Source organism: Syzygium oleosum, unplaced genomic scaffold, assembly GCF_021117445.2.
Source record: "Syzygium oleosum isolate NSW1041296 unplaced genomic scaffold, Sole_v2.1 Sole_v2.23, whole genome shotgun sequence".
NCBI classification, from domain to species: Eukaryota; Viridiplantae; Streptophyta; class Magnoliopsida; order Myrtales; family Myrtaceae; genus Syzygium; species Syzygium oleosum.
Genome location: NW_026607507.1, coordinates 5,556,284 through 5,576,080, shown reverse-complemented (window position 1 = coordinate 5,576,080; position 19,797 = coordinate 5,556,284). Strand labels below are relative to the sequence as shown.

Below are 19,797 nucleotides of genomic sequence, written 5' to 3'. Positions count from 1 at the left end.
ATGGGATACTGAAGTTTCGTGGACAGTTGTGTGTACCCTGTGATGCAGAGCTTAAGGAGGAGATTTTGTCAAAAGCTCACCGTAGTAATTACAATATTCACCCAGGTAGTACGAAAATGCGTCAGAACCTACGGCAACATTATTGGTGGAACGGCATGAAAGTGGACGTGTCCAAGCATGTGGCTAAGTGTTTAACATGCCAACAAGTGAAGGCGCAACATTGCAAGCCGGGTGGAATGTTGCAGCCATTGGAAATCCCCGAATGGAAATGGGAACACATCACGATGGACTTTGTCATGGGATTACCGAGGAGTCAAAGGGGCCATGATTCGATTTGGGTGATAGTTGATTGGTTGACAAAGTCAGCACATTTCCTGCCAGTGCGAAAGGACTTCGCTTTAGAAAGGTATGCCGAGATTTACGTGCGACAAATAGTCCGTTTGCACGTAGTGCCAGTGACGATTACCTCGGACCGTGATCCCAAATTCACTGGCGCTTTTTGGAAAAGTTTTCATACGGCGTTAGGGACAAAGTTACAGTTTAGCACAGCCTATCACCCCCAAACGGATGGCCAGTCTGAAAGGACAATTCAGACCTTAGAAGATATGCTACGGGCATATGTATTGGATTTTAAAGGTAGCTGGGAGGAACAGTTGCATTTGGTTGAATTTGCCTACAACAATAGCTATCAACAGAGTATCGGAATGGCCCTGTTTGAAGCGTTGTATGGCAGAGCTTGTAGAACGCCGGTTTGTTGGGATGAAGTGGGTGAGAAGAGTATCACGGGTCCCGAGTTGGCTCAGCAGTCAGTTGAAACGGTCAAGGTGATTTGGGAGCACCATAGAACCGAAGGTGCGACATGGGAACGCGAAGAGTTGATGCGACACCAGTACCCCCATTTATTTGGATAGCTGGGTTAGATTGTAAATTTCGAGGACGAAATTTTTGTAAGGGGGGAAGAGTTGTGACATTCTAAATTTCGGCCCATTTTTGGGATTTATAAAACGTGTAATTCGTCAATGTGCTTATAGTAAAATCTCGCCCGGGAACTAATCACTCCCGGTTATTGTTTTAAATTTGAGATTTCGCTAGAATCGCATTCGATCGAATTTTGCCGTTATTTAGAGCCCAAACTTTGGTGTCGAATTTCTCGGAGTTTCGGGATGAATTTAATTGGACGGTGTCGATATTATTGTGGTCGGCCTCGAGATTGCTCGAAATATGTGAAAAGTGGATTTTTGACCGGGTGCGAATTTGGACTAGTAGACCTCCCTCGTGGTAGTTTGATTTAATTAATTTGGCTTTTGTCCCTTATTATATTCTAGGATTAATTTGGACCTTTAGATCGTTTTCAGTTTTAAATATGGGCCATCGGATCGCAATTATTATTTGAATCTTTATTTATTTATTTTGCGTCTCTCTCTCTCTTTCTCTCTCTCCGGTCACTTTACCCCCTTCGCACGTCTGTCCCCCCTTGTCAGACCCATCCACTCCTCTCTCTCTCTCTCTTCCTTTTCTTTCTTTCTTCTTCTTTTCTTTTCTTCCTCTCTTCTTCTTCTTCTCCGTGGGTCTTCTCTTCCGGTCGCGACTGCTCTGGCCTCCTGCTTGCTGCTCACCAGGACTAGCCCAGCCACCGTTCAACGTTCGCCTCGCGCCGCCATCGCCCGACCGAGCCACGCCGCCGCTCGTCGCCCGCGACCGCCGCTCACTGGCCTTGCTCGCCTGTCGCCGGTCCTGCCCGCGTTGCACACGAGCAGCAGCTTACCGCTGCATCCGCCACGGTCCGGCGTCGTCCAGCCGTCCGCCGGCTTGTCCTCCGTCGCCCGGCCACCCGAGACGCCGCCGTGCCGCCTCCGGCCACCGCGCGACCTCCTCTTCCCCTGTTTCTCTCTTCCCCGGTGCTTTCCCCTGTTCGGGCTCCAGGCTTCGCCGCCGCCGCTTGCCGCCGCTCCGCCTCTGCCGCCCAGTCTCTCCCCTCAGCCACCTCCGCCGACCTGCCGCTCCCCCTCGGCCGCCGCCACCTCCCCTTCCCCTGTTTTTCATCCTCCCCGACGCCTCCCCTGTTTTGGGCTCTCTCCGACGCCGCCTCGGCCAGCCGCTGCGCGCCGCCGTTCCGGTCTCCGCCGCTGCTCCGTCCGCCACCACCCGGCCCCCGGCACCTTGCCCAGCCACTTGCAGCCGCTGTGCTCGCCGGGACCAGTCCAACCGCCGTTGTCGTCATCGTCGCCCGAGCGTCCCGAGCCGTGGCCGAGCTCGCTTAGCCGCTACTCCAGCCCCAGCCCGAGCGTGCCTGTGGCCGTGGCCGGATCGCCCGGGCCGTGGCCGAGTCGCCGGGCCGTGTGCCAAGCAGTGGCCGAGCCCCGCGCCCGTCGCGCCCTCGCCATTACTGTTCATCCGGCCCGTTTTGAGCCCGTGCGGGTTTTTCCCGAGCCAAATTGAAGTAAGTGACCTCCTATTCCTTATTTAGGACTATGGGTATTTTTAGACTTGTTTAGGATGTGCTTGGTACCGGGTTAGGAATGAAATTAGGAGTGGGCTAATTTGACTAATTGTGCTCAATTTGTGAATTATTGTGGCGGTAATTGTGTGGTTAATTTGGTGATTGACTGAGATAAATAGCATGACTGAATTGTCGTGGCGCTTGTGGGTGAATTGGATTAATTGAATGTGTTGACTTGAATGTCGGAATCGTGAGCTTGTGATTTGAATTTGGGATGAATGTGGGTGCATATTTGTGGCTATTGTGGTGAGTCAATGATTGGCTTATCGTGGCGGTTGTGAGTGGAATTGACAGCTGAATGTGACCGACATGAAGGTCGGGTTGGTGGAATATTGTGGTGAGCATGCCTTGAGTTTGATTAGTACGGCTTGTGAGAATTTTCAATTGTGTTGTGGTGCATGTGCATGAGACAAGCCCGGATTGATCGGAGGGCTACGGACTTGGGACGTGTTGACGGCGGTCCGTGTGAAGGCATGAATGGCCGGTGTGCCAAATGGATGCGGGCTTGAGACGTGTTGACGGTGGCCCGTTAAAGGTGTGTTGGACCGGGACGTGTTTACGTCGGTCATTAGAATTGAGCCCGAATTGATCGGAGGGCTACGGACTTGGGACGTGTTGACGGCAGTCCGTGTGAAAGCATGAATGGCCGGTGTGCCGAGATGGGCTGAGCGCGCGGGCGCGGGCAAGAGAATGGACCTGAGGGCGGTGGCGCGGGTCGTGAGAAAGATGTTCGGCCACGCATGCGATTTGAGTGTGATTGAAATGTCTGGTTGAGTGTGATTGAATTGGCTGGTTGAATGTGTGGTCGAATTAGTAAGATGAATTGCGTGCAAGTGTGGTTGGCGTTTGAGCAATTGCGATGTGCTATTTAGTTACTATTACTGCATTACCATGTTATGACTAACGTGCAGTGTTAGCACGGGTTCGATGGTGAGGTAAGTATAAGGATGCGATTTTATTTTATATGTTATGGGGTAGATTGCATGTACGACTTGTCTGGGTACGCATTGGCCTATGTGGGATATAGGAGGTTGCTTATTGAGACTCGTTCTCACGGTTATTATATAACCATTTTCAGATCTGCAACAGTGATTGACTGGAGACGCCATCAGGGTATCTCGGGAGTGGAGAACGGGTCAAGTTGCCCCATATTTTTGTGTGCCCCTCTTTTGTATAGTGAAGTAGGATATCCAAACCACTAGTCCGTTTTGATGTTGTGTATTTGGAATTATTGTTTTGTGCTATCCCTTCGTCATATTTTATTGTCCGGGTTGTTTTATTTTGCTTCCGCTTGCGTAGTTCGTTTGAGTCGGCGACGCGTCCTGGGACGTCGCGTTCAATGATCGACCATCGAGGGGTGATCGCGCGCTCGTAGGGTGCGGGGCGTGACATCTAGCGAGGCTCGGCCTCGCCCAACGCCTGCGAGGGCTCAGTCCCGTCGGCCTCGTCCTCGCCGGCCGCGACGAGGCTCGACCTCGCCACTAGTCGACGGGACCAAGCCTCGCCAGCCACGGCGAGGACGAACCTTGCCAGGGGCGGGCGAGGCTCCACCTCGCCGGCGTTGGGCGAGGTCGACCTCGCCCGCCCCCGGCGAGGTTCGTCCTCGCCGTGGCTAGCGAGGGCTCGGCCCCGCCGGCCTCGTCCTCGCGAGCTCGCCCTCGCAAGTAGCCGGCGAGTTCGAGCCTCGTTGGCCACGATAAGGACGAACCTCGCCCGCCCCGGCAAGGTTCGTCCTCGCCGTGGCTGGCGAGGGCGAGCCCCCGCCGCCTCGTCCTCGCCACGGCCGGCGGGGGGCTCGCCACGGCCGGGCGGGGCTCGCCTCGCCGCTTGCCGTGAGAGTTCGAGCCTCGCCGGCCCACGGCGAGGACGAACCTCGCCAAGGGCGGGCGAGGCCGACCTCGCCCAACACCGGCGAGGTCGAGCCTCGTCGGCCCCCGCCTCTGGCCGATCGCTGGACCGGCGACCGGCCAGAGGTTGAAGGTGAAGGGAAAAAAAAAAAGAAAAGGAAAGGAAAAAGAAAAGAAAAGAAAAAATAAAAAAATAAAAAAAAATTCGAAAAAATAAATATTAAAATAATTATTAACGGTAATATTGGACGGAAAAGTTAACGGTGGTAGATTTGGGACAAAAGTAAAAGTTTGGGGTTTTTTATGGGACAAAAAAAAGTTTAGGATATAATTGGGACAAAGGCTAAAGTTTGGGGTTTTTTTGGATATTAGGCCGTTTTAGTTTTAAAACTTTTGATGATTTTTTAATGTAGTCTATTTTGGCCAAAAATAAATAACGTGGCCATCCAATCAGCGCTGGCCGTCCTACATGGTACGACCAACGCTAACGTGGACGATTTTTTTGCAATTTTTTAAATTTTGGTATTTTTCATAATTTTTTTTGTTTCTTTTATTTTCTTTTCCACTGTTCATCTTCCTAAAAGGGCCAGCAGAGGCCAATAGGGCCTCGACGATGTCCTACGCAACATTAAAAAAAATTATAAAAAGATAAGAAAACCTAAAAAAAATTACAAATGTAGGACAATGACAGCCACGTCAGCGACTTCCAACCTATATTAGCCAGGAGTACTAAAATAGAAAATCGTAAAAAATCCTAACATAAAATTAGCCAAATTTTGACAAAAAAATTAGCCAAATTGACAATTTTAATACTGAAATAGCGCCATACAATAGGTTTATAATTTTTTAAATAAATTTTTCCTGTTTTGTATTAAGAAAATAGTAAAAAGTTCGAGTCTTTTCATGATATTTGGCCTTCAAACTATTTCTAATTTGTCTACTACTTTGCTAATTTCCTTTTATTAGGAGACAACCGGTTTTATTGTCTCAATTTAGATAAACATTCTAGTCGAAAGATGTATAGAGTTTTGTAATTGCGATGATATTTGAATGCATGCGTGGGATCATTAGAGATTTTTTGAGTAATTCCAAAGCACAAGATACTTGTTTTTGCAAATCAATAATCGCATGTCGAAGGCTATAAACTTTTTCCACGACCGGTGCTCAACAACAACGCCTATATAAAGGGTGGTTAGCCCACTAAAAGATTGCAGGAAATTTCGCAATGGCTCTTCCTGCTTTGTTCACAAGCTTCGTCCCCTCCTCGATCAGCCATAGCCAACCCTCTCTCTCATTCTTCAGACACCCTCGCTGCTCCTCCTTCTCCTCCGCCGGCGCTAAATCTGCGACATGTGCCTTGACGATTGAAAATCAAGAGACTGTGAGACGTTCGGCGAATTGGAAACCTAATGTGTGGGACTATGGGTTTCTACAGTCACTCACCGTAGATTACACGGTAATGATTGCTTTTTGGTTCAGCATAATACCCAGCCTGGCTGGGTTCTATGGAAAACGTTTCACATTTGATCCTGAATTTGTATTCCTTTTCCAATTTTGTCCTTAAACTAGTGGAAATTTCCCATCAAATTTCATGGTCTATGGTTCTGGCAAATTGAAGCTCATGCGCGTGCCAATGCTAGCTGAAAGTATGATGTGGAAAACTCGGTACAAGTTTCGAGTTCAAGGACCATGTTGAGAACAAAAACAACATAAGTTGTGGATCGTAGATAGAGTCCACAACACCCAAAAGGAAATAGAAACAAAAGAAAACTGTATTTTGAATTAGATATAAGGATGTATGCTTCTCGTGTACTTTTGCATATGCTTTATATACGACATTGGAGCTATGTAATAAGAATTTACACATTCATCCACTGCCACTCTATTATATATACGACCAACCCCAACAATATTCTGTAAGAGATATCAATAAACCTGGTCAAAATGGCATATTCTCAGCATATAGGCACGAGCACAACAATTCCTTCTCAAATGTGTTTGCAAATAAAATGAGAATCAATCTGTTTCAATACGAGAGGCAATATTCAACTCTACGTGTGCATCAACTTTGATTAAGATCTCAATTTTCTGAATTTTTCACATGCCTAGGAGGATAAATATACCGAGCAAGTCCAAAGGTTGATGGAAGAAGTCAGGGGTCTATTCGATTGGGAGACGAACCAGGTGGCCAAGCTCCAGTTCATTGACGCAGTTCAATGACTAGGACTAGGATACCATTTCCAGACGGAGATAAAAAACGCTCTTAGTTCCATCTATAACAACGCTGGAGATGCTCAGCTTTCGCACAATCCCTATGCCGCTTCCCTTCGATTCCGGCTACTCAGACAACATGGATACTATAGAGGAAAACTCCTATTAATTTTGAAGTTGACAAAACCTTCCACATAATTATAAGTCTGATACTTATTCTGAACTAATTTATTCCAGGTATTTATGTTCTGGAAACTCAGAAGGAAATTATTCAGACTTTACAAACTGTCAAGTATGTTTTTGAAGACCCACATAATCTAGGTTCTGAGATTCAGACGCAGAAGTTATTCAGATGCAGATGCAGAAGCAGAAGTTATTCAGATGCAGACGCAGACGCAGAATTTCTTCAGACGCAGAATTCAGAACGAAACACAACAGCTAGTGATCTGGCATGGATTTCACAGAAGGAATGTTCTGATTGTCTCAATCTCAATCAAATTGATTGACAATCAAACATCACGACAAGAATGCATTACAACGGACAAAACTCTACTTATGGAAACCAAGATTCTGATTGTATGGGCGACCAGAATCAGCGGGATTCAGAATATGTCATCCAACGGCTACTCAATCCTTATTATACAAATTTGTCCAAAGTGAAGATTGGAAGATGATCCTTTGAAAGCTGTCCAACGGCTAGTAGAGGAGTATTTAAGGAGATCAACGAGCAGCAGAAGGTACACAGAATCAAGAATCAACAAGTCCAAAGTCTGAGCATACTCCAATCATTTCTCTTATCGTTCTAAGCAAAACATTAAGATCTTGAGGGACACTTTGTAAGAGTGATTGTGTGAGATAGAGAGTCCTATCATACACAAGAGTGTTGTGACATTCCGAATTTCAGCCCATTTTTGGGATTTATAAAACGTGTAATTCGTCAGTGTGCTTATAGTAAAATCTCGCCCGGGAACTGATCACTCTCGGTTATTGTTTTTAAAATTGAGATTTCGCTAGAATCGCACTCGATCGAATTTGGCCGTTATTTAGAGCCCGAACTTTGGTGTCGAATTTCTCGGAGTTTCGTGACGAATTTAATTGGACGGTGTCGATATTATTGTGGCGAGCCTCGATATTGTCCGGGATATGCGAAAAGTGAAATTTTGACCGGGTGCGAATTTGGACTAGTACACCTCCCTCGTAGTGTGTTTAGTTATTATCTTTTGGCCTTTTTCCTAATTTATAATTAGGGTTTTTCGTGGGCCGTTGGATCGTTTTCGGATTTGAATGATGGTCGTCGGATCGCACTCAAGTGCGTTTGACTTTCTCTCTCTTCTCTTCTCTGTCTCCTCCCTCACGTCGCTGCTGCCCCACGCCGCTGACTTCCTCCTCTTTCCCCGCTGCCCTCCTCCACGTTGTTGACTCCTCATCTCACGCTGCTCCACCCATGCTTCTGCTTTGCTTCTGTTTCTGCTTCTGCCTTTGCTGCTGCTGCTGCTGACTTCTTCCATCAACTCCACCAGCCATCATCACTCCCCCATACTTCAGCTGACTCCCCCACGTTGCTGACCTCCCCATGCAGCTGCCATGATAGACTTCCCTGCTCGCCTCGCTGCCGTGTTGCTTCTGCTCCGCCCATGCCATTTCTGGCTTGCTTCTGCTTCTTACCGCTGCATCCACTGACTCCTCAAGCTGCCCATGCTGCCCCACGTTGTTTCTGTCACTACTATGCTGCTGCTAACTTCCCCTTACATTGTTTCTTTGCTGACCACCCCCACGCCTGCTGCTTCTACTTCATTTTCTGCTGCTGCTTCACTGCTACTTGCTTCTTCATTCTGCTTCCTCTGGTTTCTGCTGCTTCTCGCCCTCCATTCCAGCCCGACCAGCACCACCGTTCAGTCCCCATCTCCACCCGACTCTGCCGTGAGCTGCCGCCTGTCCGCTGAGGCTGCTGCTGCTTTGCCGTGACTGAGCTGCTCCTTTCGCTCGGTTTTCTTGCTTAGGCTAAGTGTAAGTGGCTTCCTAACCCTTGACTAGGCTAAGGGGTGACTAATGGACATGTTAGGGATGGTTTAAGGGCTGTGGATAGTTGGTTTAGTGGCTGGTTGATCTTGGTTTGCTTGGTGGTGCTTGTTGGTTAATTTCCGGTAAGGTTGCTGCTGCGTCGCTGGATTTTTCTATTTTTACTGTGACTTGTGTGGGCCGAATTTGAGGAAGTGTTCTTCATGAAAGTTGTTCATAACATCTTGAAGTTTGACATATATTAAATCTGGAATTTTTGGAGATCATTTAGTTCCATTCGTAAGTCCATTTTTGGACCGAATTCAGTCTGCCGGATTTACTGTTCATCCGACCATCTGGTCTCTCCGATTTTCTAAAAATTTTTCCAGACCTCTTTTCAACAAACTTCCTTCACAAAAATTGTTAATAACATTTGTTTCTATGACATATAAAAATTTGAAGGCTTTTCAAAATGATTTGGGTACTGGATGAGATGCATTTTGATGGTCAGGCGGCCTGACCGAACGGGTTGAATTTTGTCTGACTTCAAGTGACAAAAAGAGGTGCTTACAGTAGGAACTGGGTTTTGAGTTCTCACGGAAAATGTTTACCAAGATGTTTTATGCAACATATCCAAATTTCAGAATTTTTGGAGTTGATTTACTATTTATTTTAAAGGAAATCCGGTGACTATGTTAGTGCCCAGTTTGGCCCCGATTCTGTGCATACTCGGTTTTTCTCTCTCTCTCGGGAACTGATCGGTGTTACCATGACATTTTGGTGGATTTAGTTGACATTGGGCTAATTTACAAAGATAAGAATTGGTAATGATTGTTGAGGTGTGTGCATGGTCACGACACGTTCCGTCTAGGCGGGAGTTCGGATGCCGTTTAGGCGGGGGTTCTAGACGTTGCCGATCGCGGTAGAGGCCGGATCGATGCTCCTTTGTGGAATGCCGTCTGGGCGGGGGTTCCGGACGTTTCTGTCGCCGAAGTAGCGGGACGATGCCTGGTTACGCCAGAAGACCGGCGGGAGTTCGGTGGCCCGAGGGGTCGTTAATAATCTGGACTTAATGAGTGCGATTTGCATTGGGGAATGTTTTGCCTGAGTTAATTGATGAGCACGTCTGGATTATTAACCATGTTATGCTTAATCATGCCATGAATTGCTTTGCGCGTGCTTGATGGGCAATTGGTCATGTTATGGCGATATTCTAACGTGCAGGGCTTATGTATGCGCCAAGGCGAGGTAAGGACGCTTGTGATTGTTTATGGCACGTCGATTATTTGAATCGCATGTTTAGAATTGTTCGGAAGTACGCTTTGGCCTAAGCGAGGCTTAGGTAGTTGCTTATTGAGAAGTGTTCTCATGGTTGTATAACCAAACCATTTCAGACCCGCGACCGTGATTGATCCGGAGACGCTGCCAGGATACTACGGGGATTGAGGATAGGTCGAGTTACCCCGTCTTTTGAGTACACCTTTTTGTAGAGGAATTAAGCTTACCAACCACCAGATCCATGTTATTGTGCGTGGTTCGTAGATAGTGGCCTTGTAGAAGGCTTGCAAATGTATGTGTTATAATCGATGTTATGTTTATAAAAGTGTCTTGTTGATGTGTATTCTTTGTCTCTCTACTATCCCGTTGTTTATATGTTGTACGGAGAGTTCGAGGTTGCTTCCGCATGCGTTACTCGTTAGTGTTTCGATTGGGTCGGCGACAAATCCTGGGCTGTCGCGTACATTACGACCACAAAGGGATGATCGCGCGCTCGTAGGGTTCGGGGCGTGACAAGTGTTAACACTCAGAAGTTGTAATTCCTCTTGATTACATAGTGAAATCCAGCCGGTAGGCTGTAAGCGTGGGAGAGTGGACATAGGCTTGCTATAATCCGAACCACTGTAAACTTGTGTGCAGATTCTCTATCCCTTATCTCTTACTTTACATTCTGCACATCAAGAGCACCGTCTATATAATCTGTCTTGAATCTGAATTTTATTCAGACTCTTCTGTGATTTATTTTGTTTCCGCATAAATTATTAAAAATTGATTAAGATCACCTATTCACCCCCCTCTAGGTTATCCTTGCTAGCTACATCAATTGGTATCAGAGCAGGTTGCTCATTTATTGAAGTGTCTTACTTCTGAGCTAACGATCTACATGGCTAGCTATGGTGCTCCAGGGCTCATTGAAGGACGAGCAACAACGAGACCACCATATTTCGATGGCAAAGAATATAGTGTCCGGAAGAATAAGATGAAGGCATTCATAAAGTCAATCGATCACATGCAATGGGATGTCATCATCAGAGGAGTCAATCCAAAATCTTCTGATTCAAAAGAAAAGGCAGATGCAAGCAAAGCAGCAGATCCTCCATTATCTCAAACTGAGATATCCAAAAGAGAAACCTTAGATTCCAAAGCAATTTATTCTCTCTATTGTGCTTTATCACCTATTGAATATAAAAAAATTGCTGCTTGTGAATCAGCTAAGGAAATCTGGGATACTCTCCTTGTCACTTATGAAGGAACAGATCGAGCCAAGGAAACTCAAATCAATCTTTTGCTTGGTCAATATGAATCCTTCAAAATGAAGCCTGGAGAATCAATTGCTGATTTGTATGACAGGTTTACTGATATAGTAAACGGTCTTGCTTATCAAGGACAACCAGTTCCAGATGCAATGAAAGTCAACAAACTTCTGAGAGGACTGACAAATCAGTGGGATAACATCAAAACATCTCTCCGAGAGACACAAAGGATCAAGCCTCTATCAGTGAATGAGTTAATTGGAACTCTTCAATCATATGAGATTGAGAAACGAAATGAGGAGAATGAATCCAGAGGTAATAAGTCAATTGCTTTAAAGACTAACATTGATTCTGATGCAGATTCTGAAGATGAAGATGTTGACGATGAAGAACTAGCTCTCTTTATAAAGAAGTATAAGAAAATGAAGATCAAAGGAAGAAACCTCAAAGGTAAGAAGCCTTTTGAGAAGAAGAAGTCTTTCGATGAAACAGAGAGATCAAAGGATGTTATATGCTTTCACTGTAAGAAACGTGGACATATCAAGCCAAATTGTCCACTTCTGAAAAAGAAGACCAAGTTTGAGAAAGCAAAGAAGGCCTTAAAAGCAGAAACCTGGAGTGATACAGAGTGTGAAGACAGTGATGAAGATATCTCAAATTTCTGTCTAATGGCTACGTCAGACTCAGACTCAGATTCAGATTCTGATCCCAAAGTGGAGATTGAGGTAAAACATTCTGACATGCCTATTGAAGTATCAAATTACATTGATGAATTATGCTTTGAATTCAAGACTGCTCTTAAATGCATCTCTTCTTTGAAAAGGGAAAATTCATCACTGAGGCAATAGGATGTTTCACAAAAGAAAAAATCGATTTCCTTCAAAAAGAATTTCATCAAGTCAAGGAAAGTCGAAATTTTCTTTCCAAAGAAAATGCGGTTTTGAAAAAGCAAGTTTCAGAAATTACTTCCAAGTTTTCAAAGGGTTCAGAAACCTTGAAGCATATCCTTTCTATCCAAATTCCTTACTACAACAAATCTGGTCTCGGATTTGTGAAGGAAAGTGATAGCTTGATTGATTTTCCAAAGGTCAAGGAGAGATTAAAACAAAGACCTCCTCGACAAGCTTATAAAAACCATTTCAAAAGGAATTTTGCAAAACCTGTTGGCCGAAGTGCACTCAGGTGCTCAAAATGTGGAGATCCACAACATTTTGAGAATGAATGTCCTAAGGTCTGGAGACCTGTTAAAAGAGATTTTGTTAAGACATCTTATACTAATGCTCAAGGACCCAAACAAATTTGGGTACCAAAGAAAACTTGAGATGTGATTTTTGCAGGTTACCACAAAGAAAAAAAGGAAGTGGTACCTAGACAGTGGATGCTCTAGACATATGACAGGAGATCCAAGTATATTCGTTGATCTACACAATCTGAATGGTGGAAAAGTTTCCTTTGGAGGAAATACCAAAGGAAAAATCGTTGGCAAAGGAACAGTTGAAATTGGAGGACTTACAATCAATGATGTCTCTTTGGTGAAAGGACTCAACTACAACTTGATAAGCATAAGCCAACTATGTGATACAGGTTTCAGAATCAACTTTCAAGAAGATACATGCTCAGGGACAAGCAAAGATTCTTCTCAAACATTTACAGGAAGAAAACATGGCAATATCTATCTTCTAGATGTCAATCCAAACTCCCCTCATTGCTTGATCTCAATCAAAGAGGATGAAGATCTATGGTATAGAAGATTGGGGCATATCAGTATGAAACAAATCTCAAAGATCTCAAACAAGAAACTGGTTCGAGGTCTACCAAATTTGAAATACAAGAAAACAGAGTTATGCAATGCCTGCACACTAGGAAAGCAAGTAAGGATCTTTCAAGTCTATACATCATGTTTCCACTAATCGTGCTTTGCAGCTTCTTCATATAGATCTATTTGGACCAACCAGAACACAAAGTATTGGTGGTAAGAAATATTGTTTAGTTATTGTTGATGATTTCACAAGATTTACTTGGGTGTTCTTCCTTGCTCATAAAAATGAAGCATTTTCATATTTTTTCAAAATTTGCAAAAAGAGTTCAGAATGAAAAGGGCTATTCCATTTTCAGCATTAAAACTGATTATGGGGGAGAATTTGAAAATCAAAGTTTTTCAGATTTTTGTGAGGAAAATGGCTTTCAACACAATTTTTGTACTCCTTATACACCAGAACAAAATGGTGTTGTGGAGAGGAAAAATCGTTCTTTGCAAGAAATGGCAAGAACTCTGTTGATTGAAAGCAAAATTCCTTTTCATTTCTGGGCCGATGCAGTTTTTACAGCATGTTATATCATTAACAGAGCTTTTCTCAGACCCATTCTTGAGAAAACCCCCTATGAGCTTTACAAAGGTAGAAAGCCCAACATTTCATATTTTCGTGTGTTTGGTTGTAAATGCTTTATTCTGAAAAATCCAAATGACCGCACTGGTAAGTTTGCTGAGAAAGCATATGAAGGATTCTTCTTTAGATATTCTACTACAAGTAAAGCATACAGAGTCTTCAACAAAAAGTCTCAGACTGTGGAAGAATTCATGAATGTAAAGTTTGAAGAAAACATTCAAATTCACAGAGATGAATCTGAACTATCTCCCAACATTCAAGAGTTATCAGAAGATCATCAACAATTAGTATCAGAAGGAAAAGAAGGTAAAGAAGATACAATACAAACTCAACTAGAAAGTTCAGAGTCTGCAGATATTCACAAAGAAAGATTTGACAAAAACTGGAAACATAAATCCAGTCATCCGAAGAACCTTATCATTGGAGAAATAGAAGATGGTATCAAGACTAGATCCAAACACAAGGAGAACATCAACAACTTGGCCTTGATATCAGAAATAGAACCAAAAGAAGTTGGTGAAGCATTATCAGATGAAAGTTGGATCGAAGCTATGCAGGAGGAACTTCAGCAGTTCAGAATCAATAAAGTTTGAGAGCTTGTGCCAAGACCCAAAAATCATCCAGTCATTGGAACAAAATGGGTATTCAGAAACAAACTGGATGACAAAAGGAAAGTTACCAGAAACAAAGCAAGACTGGTTGCAAAAGGCTATTCTCAAGAAGAAGGCATAGATTATGATGAAACATATGCACCAGTTGCAAGATTAGAAGCCATTCGGCTACTATTAGCTTATGCTTGTTTCCATAACTTTAAATTGTTTCAGATGGACGTGAAAAGTGCCTTTCTGAATGGATATATCAAAGAAGAAGTATATGTAGAACAACCACCTAGTTTTGAAGAACCAAGGAAGACTGATTATGTCTACAGACTCAAAAAGGCTCTTTACGGTCTGAAACAAGCACCCAGAGCTTGGTACGAAAGGTTAAGTAACTTCCTTCTGCAAAATGATTTCACCAAAGGTAAGGTTGACACAACTTTATTTGTTAAGAGAAAGGGTAAGGATTTCCTACTTGTTCAAATTTATGTTGATGATATAATCTTTGGATCCTCTAACGAATTGCTTTGCAAGGAATTCTCAAAGAATATGCAGAATGAATTCGAGATGAGTATGATGGGAGAATTAACATTCTTCCTTGGCCTTCAAGTGAAACAAACCAAAGATGGTACATTCTTTTGCCAAGAGAAGTATGCAAAGGAGATTATCAAGAAGTTTGGATTACAGAATTGCAAGAAGAAAGACATCCCCATGTCTCATTCATCCAAACTGGACAAAGATGAAAATGGTAAAAAGGTTGATCAGAAGGTATATAGAAGCATGATAGGTTCATTATTATATCTAACTGCATCTAGACCTGACATTCTATTTAGTGTCTACATGTGTGCAAGATTTCAATCAGACCCAAGGGAATCTCATTTTTCTGCAGTAAAGAGAATAATCAAATACATTGGAACATATCCAATGTTAGGCCTTTGGTATTCCAAAGATTCAGATTTTACTCTTACTGGATATTCTGATGCTGATTTAGCTAGATGTAAAGTGGACAGGAAAAGTACTTCAGGTACATGTCAACTGCTTGGGAATATGTTGGTATCCTGGTACTCAAAGAAGCAAAATACAGTTGCACTTTCTACAGCAGAAGCAGAATATGTAGCATTGGGAAGTTGCTGTGCACAGATTCTGTGGATGAAGCAGCAATTACTAGACTTTCTTATTGAAGAATCAAGTGTTGCAATCAAATATGACAACACAAGTGCAATCAATTTGACAAAGAACCCCATTCTTCATTCTCGAGCTAAGCATATTGAAATCAAGCATCACTTTATTCGAGATCATGTTCAAAATGGTGATGTGAATATTCAATTCATTGATTCTAAGAATCAATTAGCTGATATATTTACAAAACTTCTTGATAAATCTTCATTTGAATTCATAAGAAACAAACTATGCATCACTTATCCATTTTCTTGAAGTGTTTGATAGACAGGAATTTTTTAGACTCAAGTATTCTCAGTCTGAACATTTTTCAGACTCACAAAGAAAGGTACGTTCCTTATTCAAATTTTGGCGGGTATATTTTTGGCATTTTTGGCAGGATATTTTTATAATCGTTACTTTTGGAAGCAAATCAGGTATGTATTCTAATTTATCTGATAAATTGTGCTTAATTTATTGTTATGATATCATCATGTTTGGTTAAGCTTCAAAGAGTATATTTTCTTCCTACTTGCTTGGGATATCTTTTTATTTTCTAAAAGTAACTTTTCCTTCCAAAACTTATCCACTTCCTTTATAAACCCGTCCTCTTCTTTTCAAAACCCTATCAGTACGATCTTTTACTCTCAAAACCCTTCCGATATTCAGAGACTCGCCTCTTCTTCTTCCAAAGATCGAAACTTTCCTCTCCAAAAGTGATCATAATGCCGTTCAAGATGGTGGCCCGTAGAAGATCTTCACGTATTCTCGACCAAGACTCAAAGTCTACAGCACCGGCGGAATATTTGGAGGTTTCAGACTCAGAATCCGACCATCATGAAGACCGTTCTGAAGCAACACCTCCTCAGTGATCGTCGCCACCAAAATCATCCGGTAAAACAAATTTTCGTTTTCGAAGCATCAAGCTTGTATGGAATGCTTATCAGCTGTTAAAGAGAAGCAATGCCTCTGAATCGGTTCTGCGTGACTGTCTTAAAGATAATAATTTACTCTCTGAAGAACATCTCGTTGAAACCTACTCTGAGTTTTGTTGTAAAACTGACAAAGTTCCAGCCAGCTCTATCCCAACAGAACCGTCTTCCAAAAAGGGCAAAGAAAAGGTTGGAGAAACTTCCACTCCTTCTGAAAAGAAATCTGTTCATATAAGCCCTAAGTCCACAAGTGCCTCGAAATTTGTTGTTCCTGATGATGATGCACGATTTTTTGAGACTTTTGAGATAAAGGTGGGAATAGCATTCGGTTTGCCTGGAACAGGAGGTTTGTTCAGAAGCACTGCGCATCACATGTGCTACAAGTTGTTACTTGCTAGAGGAGTAATGAACAATAGGACTGTGGATTTCGAATACCTGAAGAAGGCTGGCATTTCTGTAAAGCACCTGTTTGAGAAGTTAGGGATTTATGAATTTTGCCTTCAATCTGCCAATACTTATGCTGAATTAACTGCCTACTTCTATTCCAATCTTTCAATTCTGTCACCAAATTGGATTCAGTTTACTCTTGGTGACAAGAATGTTGATTTAAAAGCGCATGAATTGGCAAGGATAATTGGAGTCACACACTCCAATTTTACTCCGTTGGCAGTGAATCTTGAAGAAACTTCACAGGTAGCTTCTGAAAATCCAAACTTTGCTCAAGGATCCAAGCACCATCTCTCCTATTATGACTTATCCAGACGATCTGTGATCTTGCATAAGATCATAATCAATTGTTTGAAGCCCAAAGATATCTCAAAAACTGACCTTTCAAAATCAGAAGTCAAGCTCATTTGGGCTATCTTAAAAGGTCAATCCTTCTCTCTCCCTCACCTCATCATATTCCATATGTACAGGGCATTACAGAAGGATAAGGGTCATCTTCCATATGGTGCACTTATCACTAGAATATTCATGTTTTTAAGACTATCTATTCCTGATGAGTTACGCGAAACCATGCTACCTCTTATGTTTGTTGGAGAAAGAATGCTCTCCAAAATGAAGAAATTTGAAGATGTAAGGGACAGAGTAAGAGGAAAAGAGGCTCAACAGTCGGCGGCTAAATCTGCTGGAAAGAAATTGGAGAAAGACAAAGAGCAAAAGAAAAGAACCAGTTCAACCAGCAAGAAGCAGCTCGATTCTCCTACCCCACTAAAAGTGTACCGCAAGAAACGTAGAATTCTTCTGCATGATGAAAATGATGAAGCAGAAGCCGAACACTTTAAAACAGGAGGCCCAGAACATGTTCCTGAACCAGCTTCCAAGGTTTCAGAATCAATTCATGAAGAACATGTTTCTGAAGATCAAGCACCTGTTCAGGGGGAGATTCCACCAGAATCAGCCACAGGGTACAATCAGTCTGAGGAAGCTAATGTCCAAGGTCAGCCATCCGAAAATCAGAACATTCTTTCTATTCTGCTCGAGATTAAAGACAAGCAAGCTGCTCTAGAACAAATTATGCAGAATCTACATAAAATTGTTGAGGAAAACAACAAGGCTCAACAACTTCAGGCAGCAGCAGATAAAGCAGCATTAGAGGAAGCCATTACTATATGCTCATCCAACATTGATAAGGCCATAGGTCAATGCAGTTCGAAGATTGAGGAGGCTGTCTCAATATTGGACAATTTTCAACTGATTCGTACTCCTAAAAAATAGCCTGTTTTTCAACATTTCTCTCCAAATTCATTTTTTTTATTGGTCTGTAATATATCTCACAATTATTGTTAGACTGGTTGATTACTTAATCTCAGTGACTTATTCTCTCTATTATTATCTTTTTGCTGATGACAAAAAGGGGGAGAAATTATGTGCAGATTTGCATGTTATTTACAAAGGGCAAAAGAACACTACAAGTGCCATAACTTGTGTACGGTGCTCACTTTGGTGCCATAAGTTTTTTTTTGATCACTTTAGTGCTAAAATTTTTGAAAAACGATCACTTAAGTGCCAACTCCGGTGCCGTACACAATTTTTCACCGGAAATCCAACGTGGCATTTTTTTTTATTAATTTCTGAAGCTGACGTGGCTCGCCGGAGATTGGCACTTAAGTGATCGTTTTTCAAAAATTTTAGCACTTAAATGATCGTTTTTAAAAATTTTTAGCACTTAAGTGATCGTTTTTCAAAAATTTTAGCACTGAAGTGATCCAAAAAAACTTATGACACTTAAGTGATCGTTTTTCCTCCGACTTGGCACCAAAGTGATCCGAAAAAAGTTATGGCACCAAAGTGATCTCCGTACACAAGTTATGGCACTTATAGTGTCCTTTTGCCATTTACAAAGGAAGAAAAAAAGACACAGTATCAACAGAGTTTGCTCTTTCAATCTGTGCTTCATGAGCTTAATATGTTTATTTAATTTCATATCAATTTCAAAATAATTCAATCTGCAGGAAAGTTTTGTCACCATAAAAAAGGGGGAGATTGTTGAGGAAAACTCCTATTAATTTTGAAGTTGACAAAACCTTCCACATAATTATAAGTCTGATACTTATTCTGAACTAATTTATTCCAGGTATTTATGTTCTGGAAACTCAGAAGGAAATTATTCGAGACTTTACAAACTGTCAAGTATGTTTTTGAAGACCCACATAATCTAGGTTACGAGATTCGACGCGAAGTTATTCGGATGCGAGATGCGAAGCGAAGTTATTCGATGCGAGATGCGAAGCGAAGTTATTAAGATGCGAGACGGGCACGAGAATTTCTTCGAGACGTAGAATTCGAACGAAACACAACAGCTAGTGATCTGGCATGGATTTCACAGAAGGAATGTTCTGATTGTCTCAATCTCAATCAAATTGATTGACAATCAAACATCATGACAAGAATGCATTACAACGGACAAAGCTCTACTTATGGAAACCAAGATTCTGATTGTATGGGCGACCATAATCAGCGGGATTCAGAATCTGTCATCCAACGGCTACTCAATCCTTATTATACAAATCTGTCCAAAATAAAGATTGGAAGATGATCCTCTGAAAGCTGTCCAACGGCTAGTAGATGAGTATTTAAGGAGATCAACGAGCAGCAGAAGGTACATAGAATCAAGAATCAACAAGTCCAAAGTCTGAGCATACTCCAATCATTTCTCTTGTCGTTCTGAGCAAAACATTAAGATCTTGAGGGACACTTTGTAAGAGTGATTGTGTGAGATAGAGAGTCCTATCATACACAAGAGTGTTAACACTCAGAAGTTGTAATTTCTCTTGATTACATAGTGAAATCCAGCCGGTAGGCTGTAAGCGTGGGAGAGTGGACGTAGGCTTGCTATAAGCCGAACCACTATAAACTTATGTGCAGATTCTCTATCCCTTATCTCTTACTTTACATTCTGCACATCAAGAGCACGGTCTATATAATCTGTCTTGAATCTGAATTTTATTCAGACTCTTCTGTGATTTATTTTGTTTCCGCATAAATTATTAAAAATTAGTTAAGATCACCTATTCACCCCCTCTAAGTGATCCTTGCTAGCTACATCAGATACAACGTACAGCAAGGTAGTCGCCACCTATTACCGTTTCGTGAATCATGTTGATGTATCAAAAGTTACCTTACCGTTCCTTTT

General features: G+C 42.5%; 2 protein-coding genes across 2 annotated transcripts in view; both read left to right on the top strand.

The window, feature by feature from the left end:
- Positions 1 to 5,568: 5,568 nt before the first annotated feature.
- LOC130140964 (alpha-terpineol synthase, chloroplastic-like) lies at positions 5,569 to 6,579 on the top strand. The gene is made up of 2 exons (XM_056321482.1): positions 5,569 to 5,803; positions 6,457 to 6,579. Exons 1-2 carry the CDS (start codon positions 5,573 to 5,575, stop codon positions 6,565 to 6,567), a joined length of 342 nt encoding a protein of 113 aa, XP_056177457.1. The 5' UTR covers positions 5,569 to 5,572; the 3' UTR covers positions 6,568 to 6,579.
- Positions 6,572 to 19,797, top strand: part of LOC130134784 (alpha-bisabolol synthase-like) — a 90,317-nt gene continuing 77,091 nt past the window's right edge. The window contains exons 1-2 of the mRNA XM_056302465.1: positions 6,572 to 6,705; positions 19,717 to 19,729. The gene's annotated coding sequence lies outside the window, so the exon portion shown is untranslated. The remainder of the gene's footprint in view (positions 6,706 to 19,716; positions 19,730 to 19,797) is intronic.

What these genes read in the sequence shown, in the direction of transcription:
- LOC130140964 (XM_056321482.1), top strand. Translation starts at nt 5,573, where the DNA reads ATGGCTCTTCCTGCTTTGTTCACAAGCTTCGTCCCCTCCTCGATCAGC. An exon ending in CACTCACCGTAGATTACACG is followed by an intron (nt 5,804 to 6,456) that starts GTAATGATTGCT and finishes TCACATGCCTAG; the next exon opens with GAGGATAAATATACCGAGCA.